The following is a 24,732-nucleotide window of genomic DNA, read 5'->3' on the forward strand; positions in this document are numbered from 1 at the left end:
TTACCAAAGAACTAGAATATATATGTGTATTTCCCCAACTAATAACAACTTTATCAATATGTAAATATAACATGCAAAATGTAACATTAATACAAGACTTGATATGTCATAAATGAGTTAAGATGACATAAGCAGGTCAAGATAGGAGACTCGCTGTGAGGATGAAAGAACATGTCATGGGGGAGTATCATCTGGGCTCATCTTTTATTTCTTATTTCTGCCAGTGAAGTGTCTTGTAGGTAGAAGGAAGTATTTTTGGTTTTGTTTGTTGTCTCTTTAGGGCCTCACCCGCAACATATGGAAGTTCTCAGGCTAGGGGTCGAAACAGAGCTGCAGCACAACACAGGATCCAAGCCACATCTGCAGCCTACACCACAGCTTATGGCATCACCAGATCCTTAACCCACTGAGCAAGGCCAGGGGTGGAACGCATGGTCCCCATGGATACTAGTCTGAGCCCTGATGGGAACTCCTAGGTAGAAGGAATTGTAGGCTAAGGCACAGAAACCAGAAAAGTCTAGGATATTTCCTTTTATACTTTCTGTTTTTAACTTCCTTCCTATTAGCTTTTTTTTCAAATAATGAGATTTTTAGTTTAACAGTCTTTGCCTCCTGCATGTTGAAAGTGACGGAAGATCACTTAAGATCAGTAGATTGTCTCCATTGGAGCTATTGCTGGATTCCTGTTTTTAACAAACCTTTATTTATGTACAGAGTTAGGTGGAGTGGGGCTTCCAAAAAATGTATTTTGGATATATGTGTGTAAATGATTATGCAGAGGTAAGAATACTATTTGAAGGATTTAAAATAAACAGAGTCACTTACACATGCCTGATTGCTTAAAATATTCTTGGAATACTTCCAGGTAACTGAAAGTTTTACTGTGGAGTTCACTGTTAAAAATTTGGTATTTTCTCCTTTGCCTCACTTCCTTCTCCTCTCCCCCTTCAAGTAGATAAATAGCCTCTAACATATGCTCATGTGCACAGACATAAATATCCCAAATTATATACCTTCTAAAACATATTTTTTTTAGATGTCTATGACTTAAATCCTGATGTATTAATAATTTGGTTAAGAGGAAGAAAAGTGTTTCTGGAAACTGATTTTGAAGCGTTGTTAATAAAACAAGTAAAATGGAAGCTTGAGATCCTTCCTTACAGCTTGTAGTGATACCATTATTTATAATGGTTCCTGGTGAATTAGCCTTATTTTTTTACATTTTTTTCCTCTACAGCAGATTTCTAGGGAGGCATCTTCTATCTGCTTCCAGCCTGGTAGTTAGTAGCCAAAACTATAAAATCTTGGAATGAAACATGGAGGAGCCACAATGTGATGCTCCTGTCTTAATGAGTCCAATATGCTTTCCTGATACTCTGAGATTCTAAAACCTTTAAATATCTTGGAGTGATGGAAAGATAACAGTAAGTTGGGCGACTAAAATCTGGTGTAAATTGAATGAAACAGAGTGTATGACATTGTTAATGCCTCCATGTTTATTTTCTTAAGTCATTCAGCTTTGAAAGTAATGTTCTTTAATACAAAAAAAAAAAGTTTGTTCTGGGAAAACTCTCTTTACAGGTTTCTTTGGTTTGATTACTTAGCTATTTGGGCTGAACTGTTAAAGTGTTTTTCTATCCTCCTTTCATTTAGTTTTCAGATTAGTTACATAAGATCATCTTTCAGAAAGTTAATAGAGAAGTCTTTAAACAATAAATGGAAAAAGTAATTGTTATTTTACATATTTTTGATAACTGGTTTCTGCTTTAAATCTAAATCTTGCAACCATTGATGGCACAGTGCTTTTCTTCAAAAAAGCACGGAGAAATATGGTCCTTTAGTTAGCAGTCACTTAAACTGATTAGCAATAAACTTAATTAGTAATAATGGTTAATTTAGTTTTCCAATGTAAACTGAAATTTTTACAAAGATTTTAAATGTTTCTTAAAGTAACAGATAAAAGTAATTTTCTTATTCCTTGTGCCCTCATTTTGCTAATTATTTTTTTAATTTTTTATTACAGTTGATTTACAATGTTCTGTCAGTTTCTGCTGTATAGCAAAGTGACCCAGTCATACATATATATGTATTCTTTTTCTCATATTATCTTCTTTCATATTCTATCACAAGTGATTGGATATAGTTCCCTTGTTGTAGAGCAAAACCTCATTGCTTATCCATTCTAATGTAATAGTTTATATCTACTGACTCCCAAATCCCAGTCCATCCCACCCCCCTCCTCACCCTCAGCAACCACAAGTCTGCTCTCTGTTCTTTGAGGCTTTTTCTGTTCTGTAGATAGATTCATCTGTGCCATATTTTAGATTTCACATATAAGTGATATGTGTCTTTCTGATTGACTTCACTTAGTATGAGAGTTGTGTCCATGTTGCTGCAAATGGCATTATTTTGTCCTTTTTATAGCTGAGTAGTATTCCATTGTGTGTATATACCACATTTTTAAAGTTATTCTTCATTTTTATTGCTGTGGCATTTTTGAATACATGTGGTTTAAATATAATTTTTTTAATGTTATCTATTTATTTGTTACTGTAACTGATTTACAATGTTTTGCCAATTTCTGCCATACAGCAAAGTGACCAAGTCTTAACATATATACATTCTTTTTTTCACATTATCCTCCATCCTGATCCATCACAAGTGATTGGTTATAGTTCCATGTGCTATACAGCAGGATCCCATTGCCTGTCCGCTCCAGATGCAACAATTAGCATCTTCTAATTCAAGATGCCCAATCCATCCCATTCCCTTCCCCTCCCTCCTGGCAAACACAAGTCTAACATCCATGTCCATGATCTATTTCTGTTTTGTAGATAGATCATTTGTGCCATATTTTAGATTCCACATATAAGTGATATCATATGGTATTTATCTTATCTCTTTCTGACTTACTTCACTCACTCTGAGAGTCTCCAGTTCCATCCATGTTGCTGCAAATGACATTGTTTTGTCCCTTTTTGTGGCTGAGTAGTATTCCATCGTGTAGATGTCCCACATCTTCTTAATACATTCATCTGTCATTGGACATTTAGGTTGTTTTCATGTCTTGGCTATTGTAATAGTGCTGTCTTGCTAATTCTTTAATTTTTATTTTTTTTTCTTCTTGTTCATAGTTTTCCAAGTAATTTTACTTATTTAAATGATCACTAATAGTCTGTGCATTTAATATATCTCTTATGTGCTTAATTATAAGCCACAGAATGGTTTTTATTACTTTTTTGACTCATCTTTCTCATTTTGTGCTTACACACTCACTCACTTGTGTGCACTTGTCCACTATGTTTCATTCCTTATTGTTGTTCATAATTACATGCTAACAGTGTCGGTTGTCCTGATTAACCTCATTTCTTTTCCCTGTGTTTATTATGATACTGTTATAGACAGAATTGTTTTGTTATATACAGCTTGTATATTTTTACTTGAAGTTTATTTTCATTCTAATTAATCTAATCAAACATCTCCCCATTTATCAACTCGTAGATATTTATTTCCTTCTTCCCTCCCCTCTCTCAAATGAATCCCATTGTTATCCTGTTTTATACTTATTAAATTTACCTTCTCTTTAGTATAATAATAGCACTAATAATGACACCAGGGATTACTCTGTTTAGTCTCCCTTGTCAGTGTGGGAGACTTTTTGTTAAGGTACTTGATGTTTAATATATTGCAGTCGAGTAGTTCCATTTTTGTATAGCTCATTTTTAAAAACAATTAAAATCTTTAACTGTAAAATATCTACTTAATACTGGTTTTTTAATTTTAGATCCACAAAGATATTTCTTTTTATGTTGTAACCTTCTGTGTATTTGAAAAGTACCATCATAATCTTTTCAGATTTTTTTTCCAGGTTTAAATATATTTAGTTTCTTTAAGTCTTCACTTTTTTTTTTTTTTTTTTTTTTTTTTTTGTCTTTTTGCGTTTTTCTAGAGCTGCACCCGAGGCATAGGGAAGTTCCCAGGCTAGGGTTCTAATTGGAGCTGTAGCTGCCGGCCTACGCCAGAGCCACAGCAATGGGGGACCCCAGCCGCGTCTGCGACCTACACCACAGCTCACAGCAACGCCGCGTCTGCGACCTGCACCACAGCTCACAGCAACGCCGGATCCTTAACCCACAGAGCAAGGCCAGGGATCGAACCCGTTCCTAATCGGATTCGTTAACCACTGAGCCACGACGGGAACTCCTAGTTTTCCTTTTACTTTTTTATTTTTTGTCTTTTTGCTATTTCCTGGGCCGCTCCCACGGCATATGGAGGTTCCCAGGCTAGGGGTCCAATCAGAGCTGTAGCCACCGGCCTACGCCAGAGCCACAGCAACGAGGGATCCGAGCCGCGTCTGCAACCTACACCACAGCTCACGGCAACACCGGATCCTTAACCCGCTGAGCAAGGGCAGGGACTGAACCGGCAACCTCATGGTTCCTAGTCGGATTCGTTAACCACTGCGCCACGACGGGAACTCCTAGTTTTCCTTTTATTTGATGGAGTTTTCAGACCTTTTGTTTCCTAATTTTCTTTTTTCTTTTTAGGGCCGCACCCACAGCATATCGAAGTTCCCAGGTTAGGGGTCAAATCAGAGCTAAAGCTCCCTGCCTACACCTACGCCACAGCAACATGGGATCCAAGCTGCATATGCCACCCACACCACACAGCTCATGGCAAGGCCATATTCCCGACCCACTTAGCAAGGCCAAGGATTGAACCCGTATCCTCATGGGTACTAGTCGGATTCATTTCCTCTGTGCCACAACAGGAACTCCCCCAATTTTCTTTTTCTTCTTTTCAAGTTATGATGCCAGAAGTGAATTTTTATTTTGTCAGCCACGTTGTATCACTCGCCCTGTTGAAGTATAGTCTAAGCCATTTTTCCATACGTTACTGTAAAACAAAAACCCCTGCAGGCTGTACTTTTTTAGGTGTAATTGTGTGTCGTTAAGGCATTAAAACAAATTCTAGGAATGCTAAATTTCATCTAATAACTTTAGCTTACAATTCTCTTCCACAGAGGTTTTAAAATCTCTTTAATGATCCTATATATTTAGCAGCAGGTAAAAACAGCTTTGTTTTATCTAGAAATGAAGTATTCTTTATGTGTTTTATATTAATCATTAATAATTATGTTGGGGAGCATAAAGCCCAATATAGAAATCTCTGGACCTCTCCTTTTGTTGACCTCAATCATTTATCTTCATTGCTGTTATTCAACCAGTTGTGATTCCCCGTCTTGTTTTCCTTTCCACTTGAGGATTATAAAGCATTTTTTCTATGAAACAATGAGTTGAAACAATGATTGCCTTGCTTTTGTTTTGTTAATCTAGTGTAACTCCAAGGGATGATTAAATAAATACTTTCAAACGCTTTGTTAATTCATTCTAAATATATGCTACTGATTAATGTCAAATTATCAGTGATGTTCATATATACATTAGACTGTGTGACATTTCAGTTGAATTTTTGAAATACCATTACTATGGTGGATTTGCAAGTTTATTATTTTTGTTGATTTGTATCTCGTTTTCTATAGCTTTGACTTTGGGCCCAGCCTCCCTTTGTTTTCTTGATATCAGCAGCCATTATTAAGAATAGAAGATATTTTTAAGAAAGACTTACTCATCTTTGTCTTCGAAAGTGCATCTTCGAAGATAACTGAAAGCCGAAGAATAAAGATACTGTTTTCAGCAGAGTGTATTTGAAAGATAGACTCTATTGTTAAACTTGAGTGTAATGAGAAAAGACACATGTCTTAAGACCTGTTGGCTGTGAATGAATTTGGAAGTCCACATGAATTTTTAGATTATAGCTGAAATTCCAATAAAAGTGAAGGCTAAGTGTGCCTTTAGAAAAAAGGCTTTTCAGTGCAGGTGTAGAGTGATAATGGGAATATGGAAATAAGGCTTTACCATCAGATCATGTTTACTACACAGTAAGAACCTATTTTATTAGAATCTAAAATACTAGTGTTTTTTGGTTTGAAAGTTACTGTATTTATGTTTAATACTCATACAGTCATTCAGTAAAAATATATTTCACATAAGTGGTTCGAGTGAGACAGATCCAGTCTTTGCCCTCGTGAGGGAGATGAGTCATTACATGGCACTAGACATTTAGGTGATATCTAAGAGGGGGCAGAAGTTGGTGGAGGGATGCAAAGTTCATATGGAGTGGATGAAATATGATTTAATGTTGGACTGTTAATTGTTCTTGACTGTTAATGTGCTACTGAATTAGATTCCACAACATACTCCTTTTGGTTGTGAGAATCTGTTCTTTAATCACATGACAGCTTTGGCTGTGAGTTTTCTGGGTGAACCCTAGGAGTACAGCTGTAGCTTTTCTGGCACCTGAATCATGGAGGTTCTGAAACAGTAATCAATGACATTTTCATATGTGTAGGCATTTATGTCATCCCTGTTTTAGGACTTACCATGTTCTGTCAGCACACATTCATAATATGCAGATGATGTAATGTTTTATGTATACTTTAAAAAGTGAGCCCATGTGGTTTTAACTGATGTAGTAGAGGAAAGTTTCTTTAGAAATACACTTTCATGGAGTTCCCGTCGTGGCGCAGTGGTTAACGAATCCGACTAGGAACCATGAGGTTGCGGGTTCGGTCCCTGCCCTTGCTCAGTGGGTTAACGATCCGGCGTTGCCATGAGCTGTGGTGTAGGTTGCAGACGCGACTCGGATCCCATGTTGCTGTGGCTCTGGCGTAGGCCTGTGGCTACAGCTCCGATTAGACCCCTAGCCTGGGAACCTTCATATGCCACGGGAGCGGCCCAAGAAATAGCAAAAAGACAAAAAAAAAAAAAAAAAAAATACACTTTCATGTCTTCATAGTTAATATGCCTTTATTTCAACTTGTTGGATATGTAACCTCCTAAAGATGGTTATTTTGGGGAAGCAGAGATGGTACAAAGTTTTTATAACCCATTGTCTGGTTGTTTTTTCTGTTATTTTTTGGTATGCTTACCACAAGTCTCATTTTTCTTGTGTCTCCTCCATTTTTCTGTTTCATACCATCTTGAATCAACCAGTAAGTCTCTGAGAGATTATGTTCTTCCTAACCAGGAGCTCTCAATGTGCATGTCTTCATCCATAATCCAGAAAAAGAAATCATTTTCTTAGCATCTTTGTAGCCACCACATCTTCATTTGTTCATATCTTAATTTCTCTTTTAAAGCTTTAGCTCTTAAAGGAGAGATGAATGTACTACCTGTACTGTTAAGTTTGTTTATTGGTAAAATTTTCAGAAGTATCTGGTTTTGCTTTTATATATCAGGCACTGTACCAAGAATTTAATAGTTTGTGAGACATAGCCCCTAACTTTATCTCCAGCGAGGTGTTTTGTTTTGTTTTGTTTTTCTTCTCTTTTCTCCTGGCAGTGTATTTTGCTTCTACATGGGTTATCAATAATTAGTAACACTTGGTAGGATTGGACAAGTCTGGTTAAGTTCATCATTGCCTTCATTAGTGAACACAGCTCCAAAAAAGTATATTTCTGAAAGATCTTATCAGATTTGCAGCTATTATATTCAAAGGGTCATCAAATATTATATTGACATTCATTTCAACTATCATTTCAAAGAGTTAGCCAGGGTAGAACTTTTAAATGTCTGTTGGAACATTAAGCTGCTTCTCTAGCTTTTATTTCACCTACATGGGAAGCACTTTATACCTAGTCTATGGAACCAGTATTTGAATTTCTTATTCATTTTCTTCCTCCTCATTTATTTTTTCACTCACCAATATAGTGACTTGGATTTTGATTTCCATACTGCCAACTTTAGGGTTTTTCTTTCCTGGTTTCTTTCCTTCATCCTAATTTAGAACTCATTTTCTTTAGCAAGACACAGCAAAGGCAGGAATGTGTTGAGCATTTTTGCTCTCCTCTCAAGCAGGGGTCTGTGTCTGCTTACCAAGATCACCCGTGAGATGAATTTGAGGTACTGACCAAATAGCATTCTGTCAGTTAGAAATATAGAAGTGTGAGTGAAAGGAGTGGATTTGAGAGACACTTGTCTTCATAGTTGGTTGGAGCCACATGGGAATAAAACAAGAAAAAGATCTGAAGATAGGAGGAACATTCATTTATAAGGAGCAATAACCAACAAAGAAGGAGAAGGGTGTAGTGAGGAAGATGTAGGAAGACAGAGAAGTACAAAGGCATGAAAAGCAAATGGCAAAATATTAAGAAACACTTATTTTTAAAGCATTAAGCTGCTATAGTAGAGGACAAAAAGAAAGACCTTTAACTTTAATATAAGCAGATCATTGGAAACTCTGAGATGAAGAGTTTAAGCACAGTGGGCTTGTTTCTGTTAATCTCTTGTGTTAAGAAAAATTACTCCCTGGAGTTCCCTGGTGGCTCAGCAGGTTAGATCAGGCATTGTCACTGCTATGGCTCAGGTTGCCTCTCTGATGCAGTTTTGATCCTGGGAACTTCTGTATGCTGCAGACACAGACAAAACAAAAAACAAAACTAAAACTTAGTGGATTAAAACAACCAACCACTTACTTATGATTTTGCAATTTGAGCTGGATTCAGCTGGGGAATAGGACAGATCTGTTGAGGGCAACATGGATGGGAATCTGTTGTTAAATATCATAATTCGTACAGAGTCTTTGAAATTTGGAATCAAACTCAATCAATACCGTATCACTGGTGTGTTAGTAAACTGACTTTTTAGGGGAAAAACACCTGCTCATGACATTTGCCATTCTCCATAGAGTGAATACTTTCACCATGGCTGTTTTCAGGCTACCAGTGTAGAGTCACTGAACTTAAGAGTTTTGAAGAGATACAGGCAGTTCATTCTCGCCAGCTAATGTGAGACAGGCCCAGGCCCCCAGACACTTCTGTAGAAAAATATCATTGTCCTAGTCTTCTTCATCTACAAAGAATTTGAGGCAGGTTATCAAAAATAAACAGTTAATAAAACAGGAGTAGGTAATTGGGTAAAGAATTTTATATAAAAGTGAAATAATATGGTAATAAAAGAATAAAGTTAGTAGTTAAAGAATAGATGCTTATGGTAAGGCTCTCAACAGTTACCGTAAGTGAACTAAGGATTTGCCTAAAACAAAGAGGAAATGGGTAATAAATAAGCGTTCACAGTGAAACTTATATAAAAACAAATCAGGTGTCCGGAGGAACAAATCTTCTTCTGATGACAGATCAGTAGTGAGAGAAGGATACCACATCTTCAACAACAAGTAGAATGGCAATATTTGTGTGATATTTCTTGAAACTTTTGTTTGTTTGTTTTGTTTTGTTTGCCACACTTGTGGCATCTGGAACTTCCCAAGCCAGGGGCTGAACCTGCGCCACAGAAGCCGACCAAGCTGCTGCAGTGACAATGCCTGATCCTTAACCCACTGCACCGCAGGAGAACTCCCAGACTTTTTTGTTGTTGTTGTCTTTTTGCCATTTCCTGGGCCATTCTTGCAGCATATGGAGGTTCCCAAGCTAGGGGTTGAATTGGAGCTGTGGCCTCCGGCCAATGCCAGAGCCACAGCAACACGGAATCTGAACTGCGTCTGCAACCTACACCACAGCCCACGGCAACGCCGGATCCTTAACCCACTGAGCAAGGCCAGGGATCGAACCCACAACCTCATGGTTCCTAGTCGGATTCGTTAACCACTGAGCCACGAGAGGAACTCCCTAAACCTTTTTTTTTTAATACATGGTGTTGACAATGCTAAAATAATTCAGAAAACATGTTATTTTTTCAGAAAAAAAGAAAATCGGCAATTTGGGATCTATAATAGAATAATTTGAAATAAATGCTAAGAAAGCTTATTGGAAAAATAGCTGAGAGACCCAACTAGTTCATTTAGGCTTTTTAGAAAGTTGATTCCATCTGCATCATTAAGAGTTTGCAGGTAAGGAAATTAACAAAATATTTACAAGATTCTAAATTTGGAATAATTAGGAGATCAAGCAAGAGAGTAGCTGGGGATTTGTTTATAAAGAAGATCCATATATGAGAGAATTAGCAAGATTTAGTTACAGGCTGCTTGTGAATAAGACAGAAAGACTATTTTCAGGTAGCCGTTGTATGCCCAGGGAACTGATATGCTATGCCATGAAAACCCCTTGTTTTCCGGTCATGATTCGTCTTGCATTCTTGATTTTTTTGGTGTCATTCTTTAATCCTTTGGATGTTGACGCTGTGGAGGACATTAGTTTAGATGCTTACAATGATGAGTAAGATGGGTGATCTCTGTCTTTAACTTTCCATGTCTTTTCATAGGATCCTTTTCTCATTACTTTCTGCCCATGCTGTCCTTGGTTAGCCTCATCTTCATACATTGTTGTTGTATCTAACTAGCTTCTGGTCTTAGAGATTTTGTCCTATTCTGTTATTTATTTCTCTTCAGGAGTGGTTGTTCAGACAGCCCACCTTGAAGGCAGAGTAGGAAAAAAGTTTGGATCACCAGCAAATGCTCAGAAGTTCCTGTTCTCATTACTCCTACTTCTGGGTTCTCTTGTTCCTCCTGGACACATAGATGCTGGTGTTAATTCCTTCCTGCCCACCTTTCCCTAGAGTCCGTGCGTGCTGGTGCCTCCTACAAACGGCAGAATGAAGGAAAGCCAGAAAGAGGTGAGTTTTGAGCTAGATTTTGATTTGGGGTTGTGAAGGGTGGGGGCTTAAGTCGACAGAGGTTATGGAAATGGGGAAAGTGTATAACTGCTCCATTAGTCTACTGTCAGAACCAGAGTTGAACAACAGGAGACTCAGGTAGTAGGATTAGGGGAGATAGGTAGGTTTGGTGTCTAGGCTAGCCATTCCAGGTCAGAAACAGCCACCTCATAGGAAGTGGAGATCTGTAGGGTAGAATAGACAAGTCATTGCCAGATAGGACCTAACAACAGTAGGATCAGGGCATTTCTATCTTCTATGTGCTCCTTCTGCTGCCGTCTGTATCATCTTTTTTCTTTGTCTTTTGCTTCTTGCCTGTCCCTTCCTTTCATGCAACCTGGTATATGTGGATGTATGTTGATATTTGATAAACCACCTGCCCTGTCCTTCCATGTTCCTTTGCTTTTGCACACTGAGATTTGTTGAAATCTGCTTAAATTAGCCTTACACAGCTGAAATCATGAAAGATCCCAAGACTACACTTGGGCAACACACTTGTCATACCTGTATTGCTGATGCTTTATTTGGAAAGGAAATGCTAAGTAAGAAATTAACAGCTGCTTTGAAAGGTGTTTTGCTGTGTCCAGCTGCTATGTGCCAGAATCAAGCCTATAATTATGCCTTTAATTAACGTAGTGTGTGCTGTGTGGACTGGTCCAGCTCTTCATCCTTTTCCCAGGAAATACTTATCAGAATAGTCTGGGGGAAGCCTTTGCATCCTCAGGGTAGAAAAATAATTCATCTTTTCACCTAATTTTTGAATACTTACTCTTTTCTTAAAGGACTTGACTAGGTAAGCCTTGGATATTCAAAAATGAACTATGATACATATTCCTCTAGGAGGTTTTGGTGCAGTGGGATAGACTGACACTATCCCAATAGCATGTGGAATTTGCCATGTGTAGTGGAATTACAGTAGGGGGTTACTAAATAAACAATGTTCTTAGTCCTTTGGGGATGTAGTGATGGTTGGTATCATTTTGCCTTTTTTTTTGTCTTTTTTTTTAGGGCCGCACCTGCAGCATATGGAAGTTCCCAGGCTAGGGTTTGAATCAGAGCTGCAGCTGCTGGCCTATGCTATAGCCACAGGAACGCCAGATCTGAGCTGTGTCTTCAGCCTATACCACAGCTCATGGCAACACTGGGTTCTTAACCCACTGAGTGGGACCAGGGATTGTTACCACTGAGCCACAATAGGAACTCCTCGTTTTACTTTTTTCTTTTTTCTTTTTTTTTTTGTCTTTTTAGGGCTGCACCTGCAGCATATGGAAGTTCCCAGGCTAGGGGTCAAATAGGAGCTGCAGCTGCCTCTGCCACAGCCACAGGAACACAGGATTGGAATCGAGTCTGCAACCTGTACCACAGCTCACGGCAACACCGGATTCTTAACCCCCACTGAATGGGACCAGTAATCAAACTCACATCCTCATGGATACTAGTTAGTTTCTTTACCGCTGAGACACAGTAGGAACTCCCTTCGTTTTACTTTTGTTTTTTAAGGTCTGTAAGGACTTTTAAGCTTGCTTACTGTGAAAGTCTCTTAATGGCACCACAAGTTAAAAGAGTCTAGGATTATGTCCTTTTAAAGACTAGTGGGGCTTCAGAGTTGGAATGCTATGCCTAGAGCAGGAGTTTTCAATCTTAGTGCTGTTGACATGTGAGGCTTTGTTGTAGAGGGCTGTCCTATGCATTTGCAGGATGTTTAGCAAGCATCCCTTGTTTCTACTTACCTGTGCCAGTGGCATTCACCCACTTGGGACAGTCAAAATCTTCACACATTGCCAAATGTTGTTGGGTGCAGAGTGTGGGGTGTCGTGAGAAAGCTTTCCAGGTCTGTAGGACATTGGAAGGAGATGTTATTTATTACTTCCCCAGGTGGTTGGAAGCCCTTGAGCCTGCAGGCCCTTACTTAGCCATCTGGACCAAAGCAGGAAGAGCATTAAGAGGCTTTTTGACTGAAGCTGGCTTTGCCTCAGTTTCAAGGTTGTTTGTCTCTGCTTTTGCTCTTGACTGCTTTCTGACCCTAACCCACTATCCAGTCTTGACCAGTTTCCATGCCACTCTAAACTTGGTGCTACTTTTTCCTCTTTTCCATAATTAAAATTTTCCTAGCACTCAAGAGCAGAGGATTTATGTTACAGTTGGCATGCAGATGATTTTATGAAATGCTTTTCTGTTAGTAACAGTTCACCATTACTTTTAAGATTAACTAAATTCTTTTTTGTTATTGTTGAACCAGCTAAAGTAATGTTTAAATGTTTTCTGCCTTAAATTTCTGTAAAAACAATAGTATACATAGAGTACTGTGTGAGTGTCTACAGTGACTGAAGATAAAGGTTAGTGACTTTATTTCATATGGATTTATTTTAGCCATTTAACAAATATTTGGGTACTCATTCATATTAGGCACTGGATTAGTACTCGGAATTATGGTTTCCTAGTTTTTATTTTTATTTTTTAAACTGATTATTTCATAAATACCTACTAAATTTCCTATATATGCCTTTCTCTTTGAGCTACTGCTTAATTAGCTGATTCTCTTTGGTAGTGTCATATAATAACCTCCATTGGATTTTTAGTGTGATATATTAAAAGTTAGCTTTTAGAAACTTGGAAAAGGAAGCACTTATGATTTTAAAGTGTTTTTTGGCTTTTCTCAGGTTTTCTCTGTGATTCTGTGTTTCCTGATTGGCATTGACGTGACTTAGGTTGCCATGTATGCTATCCTTTGGTTCTGCGTTATTTGAAATTTTTGATGGTGCCCAAACCTCCAAGAGAGATAGGAATTAGATATTAACATATTTAATTTAATAATGTAATAAAGATTTCAGTACTTTAGTAAATATATGGCCCCATCCCATGTTTATTCAATTATAAAATCACTCTGAAAACAAATGAGCTAGAAAATTGCATTTTATATATTTTGTATAGGCAAAGAGAGACCTGTTCAGTCTTTGAAAACATCAAGAGACACTTCACCCTCAAGTTCTTCAGCAGTTCCTTCATCAAAGGTTTGTTACATTTCTAAAATCAATTTAAAGAGGAATTACAAAGTAAATGAGATATATTGTCTAGTACAGATGCTTTTATTCTTTACTGTCATACCTAATGGGGGTAATATGCTGCATTCAAAAACTTGAGTTTTGGAGTTCCCATCATGGCGCAGCGGAAACAAACCCAACTAGGAACCATGAGGTTGCGGGTTCAATCCATGGCCTCCCTCAGCAGATTAAGGATCCGGTGTTGCTGTGAGCTGTGGTGTAGGTTGCAGACGCGGCTCGGATCTGGCATTGCTGTGGCTCTGGCGTAGGCCGGCGGCTACAGCTTCAATTAGACCCCTGGCCTGGGAACCGCCATATGCTGCGAGTGCCGCCCTATAAAAGGACAAAAGACAAAAACTTGAGTTTTAAGTAACCACAACTTGAAAGTAGCCACCAGAGTAAATGAGTTTTCTCATAGGATTATTTCCACAGGTTATGCTAAAATTAGTACTTACTATGCACCTCATCTTGACCCTAGCCAGGTTGGAATAAATATTCAGATGGGGCATATTTGAGCAACTATGCTTTTATTTTGGAAGTGGGTATATAGGCAGAGACCAACATTTATTGTATGACAGTTTGATTCTAGATACTATATTATGTGTTTTCTTCTGTTTTTAATTCATATAAAATTTTTGCGATGTAGGTAAGTTTGTATTTCCATTTTATTTATTTTTATTTTTTGCTTTATTTTAGAGCCACACCTGCAGCATATGGAAGTTCTCAGGCTAGGGGTTGAATTGGAGCTGTAGCTGCTGGCCTATACCACAGCCACAGCAATGCGGGATCTGAGCCACATCTGGAACCTACACTACAGCTTATGGTAACACCAGATCCTTAATCCACTGAGCAAGGCCAGGGATCGAACTTGTGTCCTCATGGATACTAGTTAGTTTTATTACCACCAAGCTCCAGGAACTACTCTATTTCCATTTTATATTCAAAGCTCATAAGTTAAATAATTTTCTCAAATTATTTCACTGGTGAGGTCTCCCATAATTAAAAAATATCTATACGTAGAAGTTCCCTTGTGGCACAGCAGGTTAAGGATCTGGTGTTGTCACAGCTGTGGCACAAGGTTGCAGTTGCGATGTCATCAAAAAGTCTGCAAATAACAAATGTTGAAGAGCATGTGGAGAAAAGGGAACCCTTGTGTGTTCTGTTGATGGGAATGTAAAGTGGTACAGATGATATGGAGAACAGTATGGGGATTCTTCCAAAAGAATAAATAAAATAGAGCTATCATATTATTCAGCCATCCACTTCTAGGTATATATGCAAAAATGATGTGGAAACAGGGCGAATGCATGTTGACTTGAAGAGGAAAAGGAAGCTTTGCACCCTTTTCTATAGCCTTGCCTAAGCATCTTTTATCATAAACTGCTTCTCATTGGCCACAAAACTCAGCCCACATGCCAACACCCTAAAGAGTCCACCATGATGCCTCAATTTGCATGTCTGACCACTTTCTCATACTAAGGAGAACAGCCAAGATGGTGGAGTAGAATGACCCTGAGCTCACCTCCTATCATGAGCATATTAAAATCACAATTATCTATAGAATAGTCATGGATGAAAAAGACTGAGGCCTATCAGAAAAGATCTTCTATAACTAAAGACATAAATAAAGAACCACAATGAGGCACGTAGGAGGGGCAGACTCATGAGATAATCAAATCCCATACCCCTCAGGTAGGCAACTCACAAACTGGAATACAATTTTATTACAGTGGTTATTCCACAAGAGAGTTCTGAGCCCTACCTCAGGGTCCCCTAACCCAGTGGTTGGGCACCAGGAGGATGAGCCCCCAGAGCATTTTGCTTTGAAGGCCTTCAGGGTTTAGTTGCAGGAGCTCCACAGGACTGGAGGCAATAGAGACTTCACTCTTAAAGAGTGCACACAGGAGTTCCCGTCGTGGCGCAGTGGTTAACGAATCCGACTAGGAACCATGAGGTTGCAGGTTTGGTCCCTGCCCTTGCTCAGTGGGTTAACGATCCGGCATTGCTGTGAGCTGTGGTGTAGGTTGCAGACGCGGCTCGGATCCCGCATTGCTGTGACTCTGGCGTAGGCCGGTGGCTACAGCTCCGATTTGACCCCTAGCCTGGGAACCTCCATATGCCGCGGGAGCAGCCCAAGAAATAGCAAAAAAAAAAAAAAAAAGAGTGCACACAAAACCTTGTGCACATCAAGACCCAGGACAAAAGCAGTAATTTAATATGAGTCTGGGCCAGACCTACCTGCTGGTCTTGGAGAGTCTCCTGGAGAGGCAGCTGGTTGGGGGCAGGAGGCCAGCTGTGGCTCACCCTGGAGATGTGGATACTGGTGGAGACATACTGGGGAATATTCAAACAGGTGAACTCTGTTGCTGGCCCCTATCATCTTGTCTCATTAGCACCAAGACCTGGCCCTACCCAACACCCTGCAGTGCCAATACTGGGACACCTCAGACCAAACAACTAACTGGGTTGGGGGCACAGCCCAACCCATTAGCAGACAAGCCGTCTGAAGACTTGAGCCCACAGCCACCTCTAGACACACTGCTAGATGTGGCCCTGCTCACCAGAAGGCCAAGACCCAACTTTACCCACCAGTGGACACGCACTCGCCCTTCCCACTAAGAAGCCTGCACTAGCTTTTAGACCACCATCACCCACCAAGGGGCAGATCCAGAAGCAGAAAACTAGGATCCCACAACCTGCAGACTGAGCCTGCCAACAATAAATAAGACCTTACCCTGGGACCAGCTTGACTCTGACCCTGGCCCTGGCCACTCACAGGCCAGTGCAAGCTTTGGGACAACTTGGACAAATATACAACCGTGTCAGGAACCAGCACCCCCCTCCCCACAACCCAACAATCTGAAAGGAGCTCTGGTATTCCTGGATACTGCATCCAGACTCTGGGAACCAGAGTCTGCCACTAGTCCAGCACTAACCCCAGGATCTGGCTTTACCTGTCAGTGGTTGGGGAACAGTTCCAGAGTCTTTGGGACCCTGACTCTGCACACTGGTGAGCCAGCATTAGCTCCAGGACCTCTAGGATTTTGCAGCCAGCCACAATCATGACCATACCCTGCTAAACAGCAGCCAACAACATCCACACAAGGCAGGGCCTGGCAACCAACTTGTACTAGAGGCCAACCAAGCCTACCAGACTACCCATAAAGTCAGCCCACCACAACAGAAGGCCCCACACAGCCCTCTTGGGGGACCCCCTGGAGCGTATAGCTTGGGTGATGTGAATGGAGTGCCCTACTGGGATGCATAGGATGTATTCTACAGAAGGCCACTTCTCCAAGGTGGAGAAATACAGCTAACCTACCACATACCTAAAAAGTACAAATAGCAACTTAGACAAAATGAGACAGCAGAGAAGTATGTTCCAGGCAATAGAAGAAGATAAAACCCCAGAAGAAGAACTAAGTGAAGTAGAAATAGGTCCCCTGTCTGAAAAATTTCAGAGTAGTGATCATAAATATGATCAAAGAATTCGGGAGGAGAATAGATGTGTAGAATGAGAAGTTAGTTTTTTTTGTTTTTTTGTTTTTGTCTTTTTGCCATTTCTTGGGCCGCTCTCGCAGCATATGGAGTTTCCCAGGCTAGGGGTCTAATCGGAGCTGTAGCCGCCAGCCTATGCCAGAGCCACAGCAACGCGGGATCCGAGCCGCGTCTGCAACCTACACCACAGCTCACGGCAACGCCGGATCGTTAACCCACTGAGCAAGGGCAGGGATCGAACCCACACCCTCATGGTTCCTAGTCGGATTCGTTAACCACTGCACCACGACGGGAACTCCAAATGAGAAGTTAGTTTTTAACAAAGAGAAATATGTGAAGAAACAACCAAACAGACATGAAGAATGCAATAACTGAAATGGAGAATACACTAGAAGGGATCAATAGCAGACTAAATGATACAGAGCTGGAAGACCAAGTAGTGGAAATCACTGCCACTGAACAGAAAAAAGAAAACGAATGAAAAAAAAAATGAGGATAATTTAAGGGTCCTCTGGGACAGGAGTTCCCATTGTGTCTCAGCGGAAACAAATCTGACTAGCACCCATGAGGACTCAGGTTCTATCCCTAGCCTTGCTCAGTGGGTTAAGGTCGAAGACACAGCTCAGATCTGGTGTTGCTGTGGCTATGACGTAGGCTACTGGCTAAAGCTCTGATTCAACCCCTAGCCTGGGAACCTCCATATGCTGTGGTTATGGCCTAAAAAGACCCCCCCCCCCCGAAAAAGGAAAAAAATCTCTTGGACAACTTCAGGCACACTAGTATGTGTATTACAAGGGCCCCAGAAGAAGAGAGAGAACAGGGCGGAGAACATATTTGAAGACATAATGGCTGAAAAATTCATAACCTGGGAAAGCGAACAGTCACTCAAGTCAAAGAAGTAGGATTTCCTACTTTTATAGTTATTCAGTTATTATATAGTTACTCAGTTATTATTATTATAACTGAATTTTTTTTAGTTAAATGTGTATAACTGAATCACTTTGCTGTATACAATATTGTATATCAACTATATTTCAATAAAAATTTTTAAAATTATACAGAACCACTCAGTGTGGTAAACACCTTGGCTGCAACTATTTATATAACCCATTTAGTTGGATGTAAACATATGAATAAAATAACAAAAAAGAAATTACACAATGGAATATTATATATTTATGCATATCTGTAATATACACATATATATATATGCACAATGGAATGTTATTCGACTGTGAGAAAGAAGGACATCCTATCATTTGTGACAACATGGAAGGCTCTTGAGGGCATTATGTAAGTGAAATAAACCAGACAGAGAGAGGCAAGTATTGTACGATCTCACTTATATGTGGAATCTAAAAAAGTCAAATTCACAGAAACAAAGAAGGGTGGTTACCAGAGTCTGGGAGATGGGAGAAAGGGGGAGATGTTAGTCAAAGAGTGTAAACTTGAAGCTATAGGATGAATAAATTCTGGAGCTCTAATGTATAACACAGTGACTATAGTTAATAGTATTCTGTTGTATAATTGAAGTCTCTGCTAAGAGAGCTATAATGTTCTCACCACAACAAAGTGACATGATGCAGGTGTTAGCTAGTGTATGATTGTGATTATTTTGCAGTTTAAGAAAAGTACATATGTATCCATTTTATAGAAAAGGCTTAGATGTTAAATAATTTCTCTAGGACATATCTGCTCTTCCCTGCATCAGTTCTTATCATTCCTTCCTTCCCAGCATCCCAAAATAAGTTGAAAAAATGATTCATGATTCTAATCTTCAAAAATTAAAAATTTGGGGTGTCGCTGAGATTTTCTTTACCAACTTCACACTTCTTCTCCCTTTCCATAGCTGTTGTTACTTCTATTCGCTTCTTTTTGTTTTCTATCATTGGTATGTTTGTCCTTTCTGCAACAACTGGCAGTCTGTGCTGGTGTTTGGAGGGAGCTGCTTCTCTGCCTCAAATGAAAAAAAGAAAAAGGTGTTTCTGAGCTTTCCCTGAAGTCTGAGGATGCTGGAATGCTGGATTTTGAACAGGAAAGATGGATTGGATTTTTTGGTTCCTTTTTTTACCATATCAAGGGTGCTTTTGAGAGGGTCACAGTTTCCTTGGTCCCCAAGGAAAGCATTATGTAGCAAAGCATTGGAAGGGCAGACGTTTTACAAATTTATTAAAGCGAAAGTACATTTTCAGAGAGAAAACTTACCTGTGCGCAGGTTATAAAGAGGGGCCGACTCATTTTACAGTCTGTTCTTATACCTCACCCCACCCCAGGCAGACCTGAGTGGAGACGCAGTTTTTCCTCCCACAGCCCCCTAGGCTGTGCCTGAGGGCTGAATGTTGCTTTAGCTCTGTGTAGGGCATATTTGATCTAATTGGTCTCAGGCAGGATGCTTTATTTGCATGGGGAACTGGTTCTATAGAGGCAGGGTGAGGAATGGGCTACATTCCTTCCCTACCAGGCTGTTCAAGGTGGGGGAAGGGGCGTTACAGTGCGACATGGCCAGAGGCTTTGGGTTGAATCTCCTTGAAGGGAACTTGAAGCCTATAACACTTTGAAAGACTGACTTTTTTTGGTGGGGAGGTGTGGCAGGGTGGGGGCGGGAGTGGAGGGGGGGAGGTCAGGTAAAAATGAATGAAGAGTGAATAGCACTTACCCATCTGAGTCACATTGAATATTTAAATTATAATATTTGAAATATTTATTTCCTCTGAACTGTAATGCAATGTGAATATAAATTGCAACATAGGACTTTTTGGTACATGTTAAAATATAAACTATGAAATCTAACAATAATGGATTTTAGATTATTTTCATCTGACAGTTTATGTATATGTTTGTATTTTTTGCCTTAAAATGGAATCAGTTTATGTGCTTGGAAAATGTAGCTTCCTGTGTCCTTTTTTGCCAGGGTTACATGGCGACTTTATTACCTAGATTTCCTGATTTGTTAAAGGACTTTTTCTTTTAAACATTATTCCAGTATAACAGCAACCATAATTTTTCAGAGTTTTTCTGCTGTTAGAAGTTAGTTTCAGGGAGTTCCCGTCATGGTACAGCGGATCCAACAGGAGGTTGTGGGTTCAATCCTTGGCCTCGCTCAGTGGGGTTGAGCTGCGGTGTAGGTTGCAGACACAACTCGGATCTGGCGTTGCTGTGGCTGAGGTGTAGGCCAGCAGCTGTAGCTCTGATTAGACCCCTAGACTGGAAACTTCCATGTGCCGTCGGTGCAGGCCTAAAAAGGCAAAAAGAAAAAAAAAAAGTAGTTAGTTTCAGATGCAGTTTTTCAAGTAATGATGTATGAATAGAAGGATTCAGTTACAGAAATTTTGCTTCCTTTACTAGAGCTAATTTATAATGTTTTGTTTTTGTTCTATAACTTCCTCTTTAAAACAGGTACCAAAAAACAAACCAAAAAAAAAAAAAAAGAGAACAAAGCAGTGAGGTTTACATCTTTAAAAATATATTCATCTGTGTGTTTCTTCTTATTTTTTAAAAAACTTTTAAACCTTATTACCAAGTAATGATAAAGACTTTCTTATACCCGTTAAACTTTGTGTATGGGTAAGTTTTTGGAATAAGATATTAAAGCTTCTCATTGGCCATGGAAACAAACATGCATGTAGACACATTATGATTATTTTCCAGTAAATATCATGGGTGGAAAACCATTTTTTTTTTTTTTTTTTTTTTTGGTGAATTGAATAAGCTATATGAAGAGGTCGGGGCCTTACTTATCTACAAGACCTAGTTTTAAGTTTTAGCTCAGCAAGTATTGGAAACTGTGTACAAATCACTACTTTTTGACATTCAGTTTTTTGGTTTATAAGTTAGGGGGTAATAAAATCTACCCGAGCCACCTTCATGGAATTGCATTTAATTAAAATACCTCTTTTTTAGTTTGCATGTGCACGGACTTTATAAATGACAGTATACCATAACATGGGGATTTTTACTGACACTGTCATCCAAAGGAGGTGTACTTAGAATCAGTGTTGTTACTTTAGAGAAATAAGAGATGGAAACAAAATTAAAATACCAAATGTCTGTTACCCTCTGGATTCTCACAACTGCTTTGTTCAAGAGTGAATATTATTGATCCCTGTTTTGTAAATGAGGAAACCAAGGCTCACAGTATCATAAGTTATGTCTATAAAATCATCATACTAGTAGTATGAAAAAATTAAAGTGAATAAATTTTGTGTAAGGAGTAGGATTTCTATAAACTATTATAAATTATAAGTAGCATATCGGACTTTGTGTTGCCTTAATTAGGAATTTGATGACATTTGGAATTATTTATTTCATTGATTATAATTAAAGATAAAGTTGGAATCAGTATAATGTCTTCTGTATGCCAAAAACTATTATCATACTAGTTAATTCTCAGTGTCTTTTGTTCCTTTAGATGAATTTCTGAAGATTTATATAAATTTAGGAGTTAGATCTAGTGTGTTTGTCCCCACAAAATTGCTACTTAAGGAAATTTTATGTTGAATATTTTTGAAAAAAAGAAATAATGTACTTATTCTCTATGTAAATTTGAAAGCTAATATGATTTTAAGTGGGATGTACTTCTTGATATATTTGGAATTTAAAAGCCCTTGAGAATTGTAACAGAAGTGCTGTTTTGTTTTTATTAGGTGTTGGACAAACCCAGTAGGCTAACTGAAAAGGAATTTGCTGAGGCTGCAAGCAAGTGGGCTGCTGAAAAGCTAGAGAAGGCAGATGAAAGTAACTTACCTGAAATTTCTGAATATGAGGTAAGGCAAACTTTCTTCTGTATGTTTTTACTTTTGAGAGTTTTGCCTGGATTTTAAATTATGGATGGAAATTTTGGTTTGTTCTAGTGTTTTAAAATATATTTGGGAAAAATGTCCTCATGCATTATGCATTATTATAATTTACCCCCCACAGTAATAGTATGAATATGAATGACTCTGAATTCAGTAATTATATGGTGTCTGAATGTCTCTAGTAGTTAAGAAGTATAAGAATAGTATAAGTGGAGTATAAGGAGAATGCAATGTTTATATGCTTCTTCGTGAGCTTTGCTGTTAAAAAAAAATCATGCTAAGCCACAAGTCATAAACCAGTGAATTTAGAAGAAAAAAAGTCTAATTAAACCTTGGATCTTAGGCTATATTTATATTGCATATTATATTCTATGCAAATTATCTCATAAATATCTCAAGAAACACGATTATGCATTGTGAGCTGCTACCTTTGACCTTTGATGAGTCTTGAATACCAGAAAATGAGAACAGTTTTTTGGAGTTCCCATTGTGGCTCACTGCGTTAACAGCCCAGTGTAGTCTCCATGAGGATGCAGATTCCATCCCTGGCCTCACTCAGTAGGTTAAGGATCCGGCATTGCTGCAAGCTGCAGTGTTGGTCTCAAAGGAGGTTCAGATTCAGTATTGGTGTGGCTGTGGCGTAGGCCTGCAGCTGCAGCTCTGATTTGTGCCATGTGCCATATGCCACGCACACACACACAAACCTATAAAAGGAGAACATTTTTTAGAATTCTCTTTATAAAATGTTTGCATTAAAATATTCAAAAATGAACTGAAAAATTTTGCTATAATCTGTAACATCCCTAAAATGGAAATACCGATGTTTCATGGCAAAGTTAAGATTCTAGATACAAGATTTGGTACTAGGAGTTCCCATCGTGGCACAGTGGTTAACGAATCCAACTAGAAACCATGAGGTTGAGGGTTCGGATCCCTGCCCTTGCTCAGTGGGTTAAGGATCCGGTGTTGCCAGAGCTGTGGTGTAGGTTGCAGATGCGGCTCGGATCCCGTGTTGCTGTGGCTCTGGTGTAGGCTGGTGGCTACAGCTCCGATTCAACCCCTAGCCTGGGAACCTCCATATGCCGTGGGAGCGGCCCAAGAAATGGCAAAAAAAAAAAAAAGATTTGGTACTAGGGGAATAATTTTGACATCATAGGCAGAGAAGGTAAAAAAATCTCTCTACTATGACAAATTATGTATATTTGAAGGAGATTTCTGGCTTTTCAATATATTTTTGGATGCCTTTTACCAAAGGTCCTTTGATAAATAGTTCAAGCATTAGAATTTGATGTACAAATTGTATACCTTTTTACTTTTATGATTTTTATTGAAATTTGATGGGACATAGATTTCATTGTTAAAATCTTTTTTAAAAAATTTTGGAGCATAGTTGACTTACAATGTTTTGTTAGTTTCACCTGTACAGCAAAGTGAATCAGTCATAAATATAGCCATTCTTTTTTCCCATATGGGTTTTTACAAACTATTGAGTAGATTTTCCTAGGCTATATAGTAGGTTCTCATTAATTATTATTTCATAGGTAATCTATATATGTTATTCGTTCCTTCCCAGTTCTTCCCTCTCCCAGTCGTTTCACCCATGTACATCTTCATACATCCTTTCCAAAGTATCTAATGTACACTGCTCATAGAAAGAACAAACCAGTACAAACCCTATCAGTACCTACAGAGGTAGAGCCTTTTTTAGAGTTCCTGTCGTGGCGCAGTGGTTAACAAATCCGACTAGGAACCATGAGGTTGCAGGTTCGATCCCTGGCCTTGCTCAGTGGGTTAAGGATCCGGCGTTGCCGTGAACTGTGGTGTAGGTCGCAGACTCGGCTCAGATCCTGCATTGCTGTGGCAACTACAGTTCCGATTCAACCCCTAGCCTGGGAACCTCCATGTGCCGTGGGAGCGGCCCAAGAAATGGCAAAAAGACAAAAAAAAAAAAAAAAAAAAAAAAAAAGAGCCTTTTTTTTTAAAAAATACTGATCTGTCGTTTAGATAGCAATTGTTCTTAAATAGCTCAAGGTCTCAATGTTACTGTAGCTATAATGTAGATATTTATGCATATTCTCAAGTAAATATATCAGAAATATCAAGCTGTTGCTCTGGTACCTTCCCAGCACTATTTAAAAGCATGAACAATACAGTTTTATATTTAAAAAGGGCTCCTTTGCCTATTTACCTTAATACTTTAGAGTAATGATATTTATGTTCATAATAGAAATAAGTGCTTTAAAATTGCTCGTTTAGGAATCTGATAATTTTTCTGATTACTTAAAACCAGAAACTTTCAGAAATAATTTGTTTGCTAACTACTTTATCTTCAGTTAGCAAGACTTTATTAAGATATGTTTATTCTCTCTCCCATCATTTTTTGTATCTCCTAACTAAAAAAAAAAAATAACCAACCTACTATCCCCCTCTTCCAGATTTTAAATATTTTACTTACACTCTTTCATTGCTCGATTGAATCTTGAGTCTGAATTGTCAGAGATATCAGTGGTCTGTGAAAGAAGGATGAATCTTTTTTTTTTTTTTTTTCTTTCTTTCTTTCTGTCTTTTTAGGGCTGTACCCATGGCATGTGGAAGTTCCCAGACTAGTGGTCAAATCGGGGCTTCAGCCACTGGCCTACACCACAGCCACAGCCATGGGAGATCGAGCCACATCTGCGACCTATACCACAGCTCACGGCAACATCAGATCCTTAACCCACTGAGCAAGGC

The 24,732-nt window shown here is 38.9% G+C and overlaps 1 protein-coding gene across 23 annotated transcripts in view; it reads left to right on the forward strand.

Annotated features, from left to right (window-relative positions):
* PPHLN1 (periphilin 1) overlaps nt 1-24,732 on the forward strand; it is a 146,361-nt gene that overhangs the window by 70,376 nt on the left and 51,253 nt on the right. For 10 of the 23 annotated variants that reach the window (XM_084957227.1, XM_084957229.1, XM_021092550.2 and 7 more), the window contains 3 exons: nt 10,572-10,628; nt 13,599-13,678; nt 21,850-21,969. In XM_084957227.1, coding sequence (XP_084813353.1) covers nt 10,572-10,628; nt 13,599-13,678; nt 21,850-21,969 — 257 coding nt within the window. Of the gene's footprint in view, nt 1-10,571; nt 11,707-11,946; nt 13,679-21,849; nt 21,970-24,732 lie in introns of all 23 variants that reach the window. The other 13 variants (XM_084957228.1, XM_084957230.1, XM_021092551.2 and 10 more) reach the window with 2 other exon arrangements.

Source organism: Sus scrofa, chromosome 5 (genome assembly GCF_054392235.1).
Source record: "Sus scrofa isolate SSC_HxYL_T2T_F1_AM1 chromosome 5, Sscrofa_HxYL_maternal_Yorkshire_Landrace_v2.0, whole genome shotgun sequence".
Lineage (NCBI taxonomy): Eukaryota > Metazoa > Chordata > Mammalia > Artiodactyla > Suidae > Sus > Sus scrofa.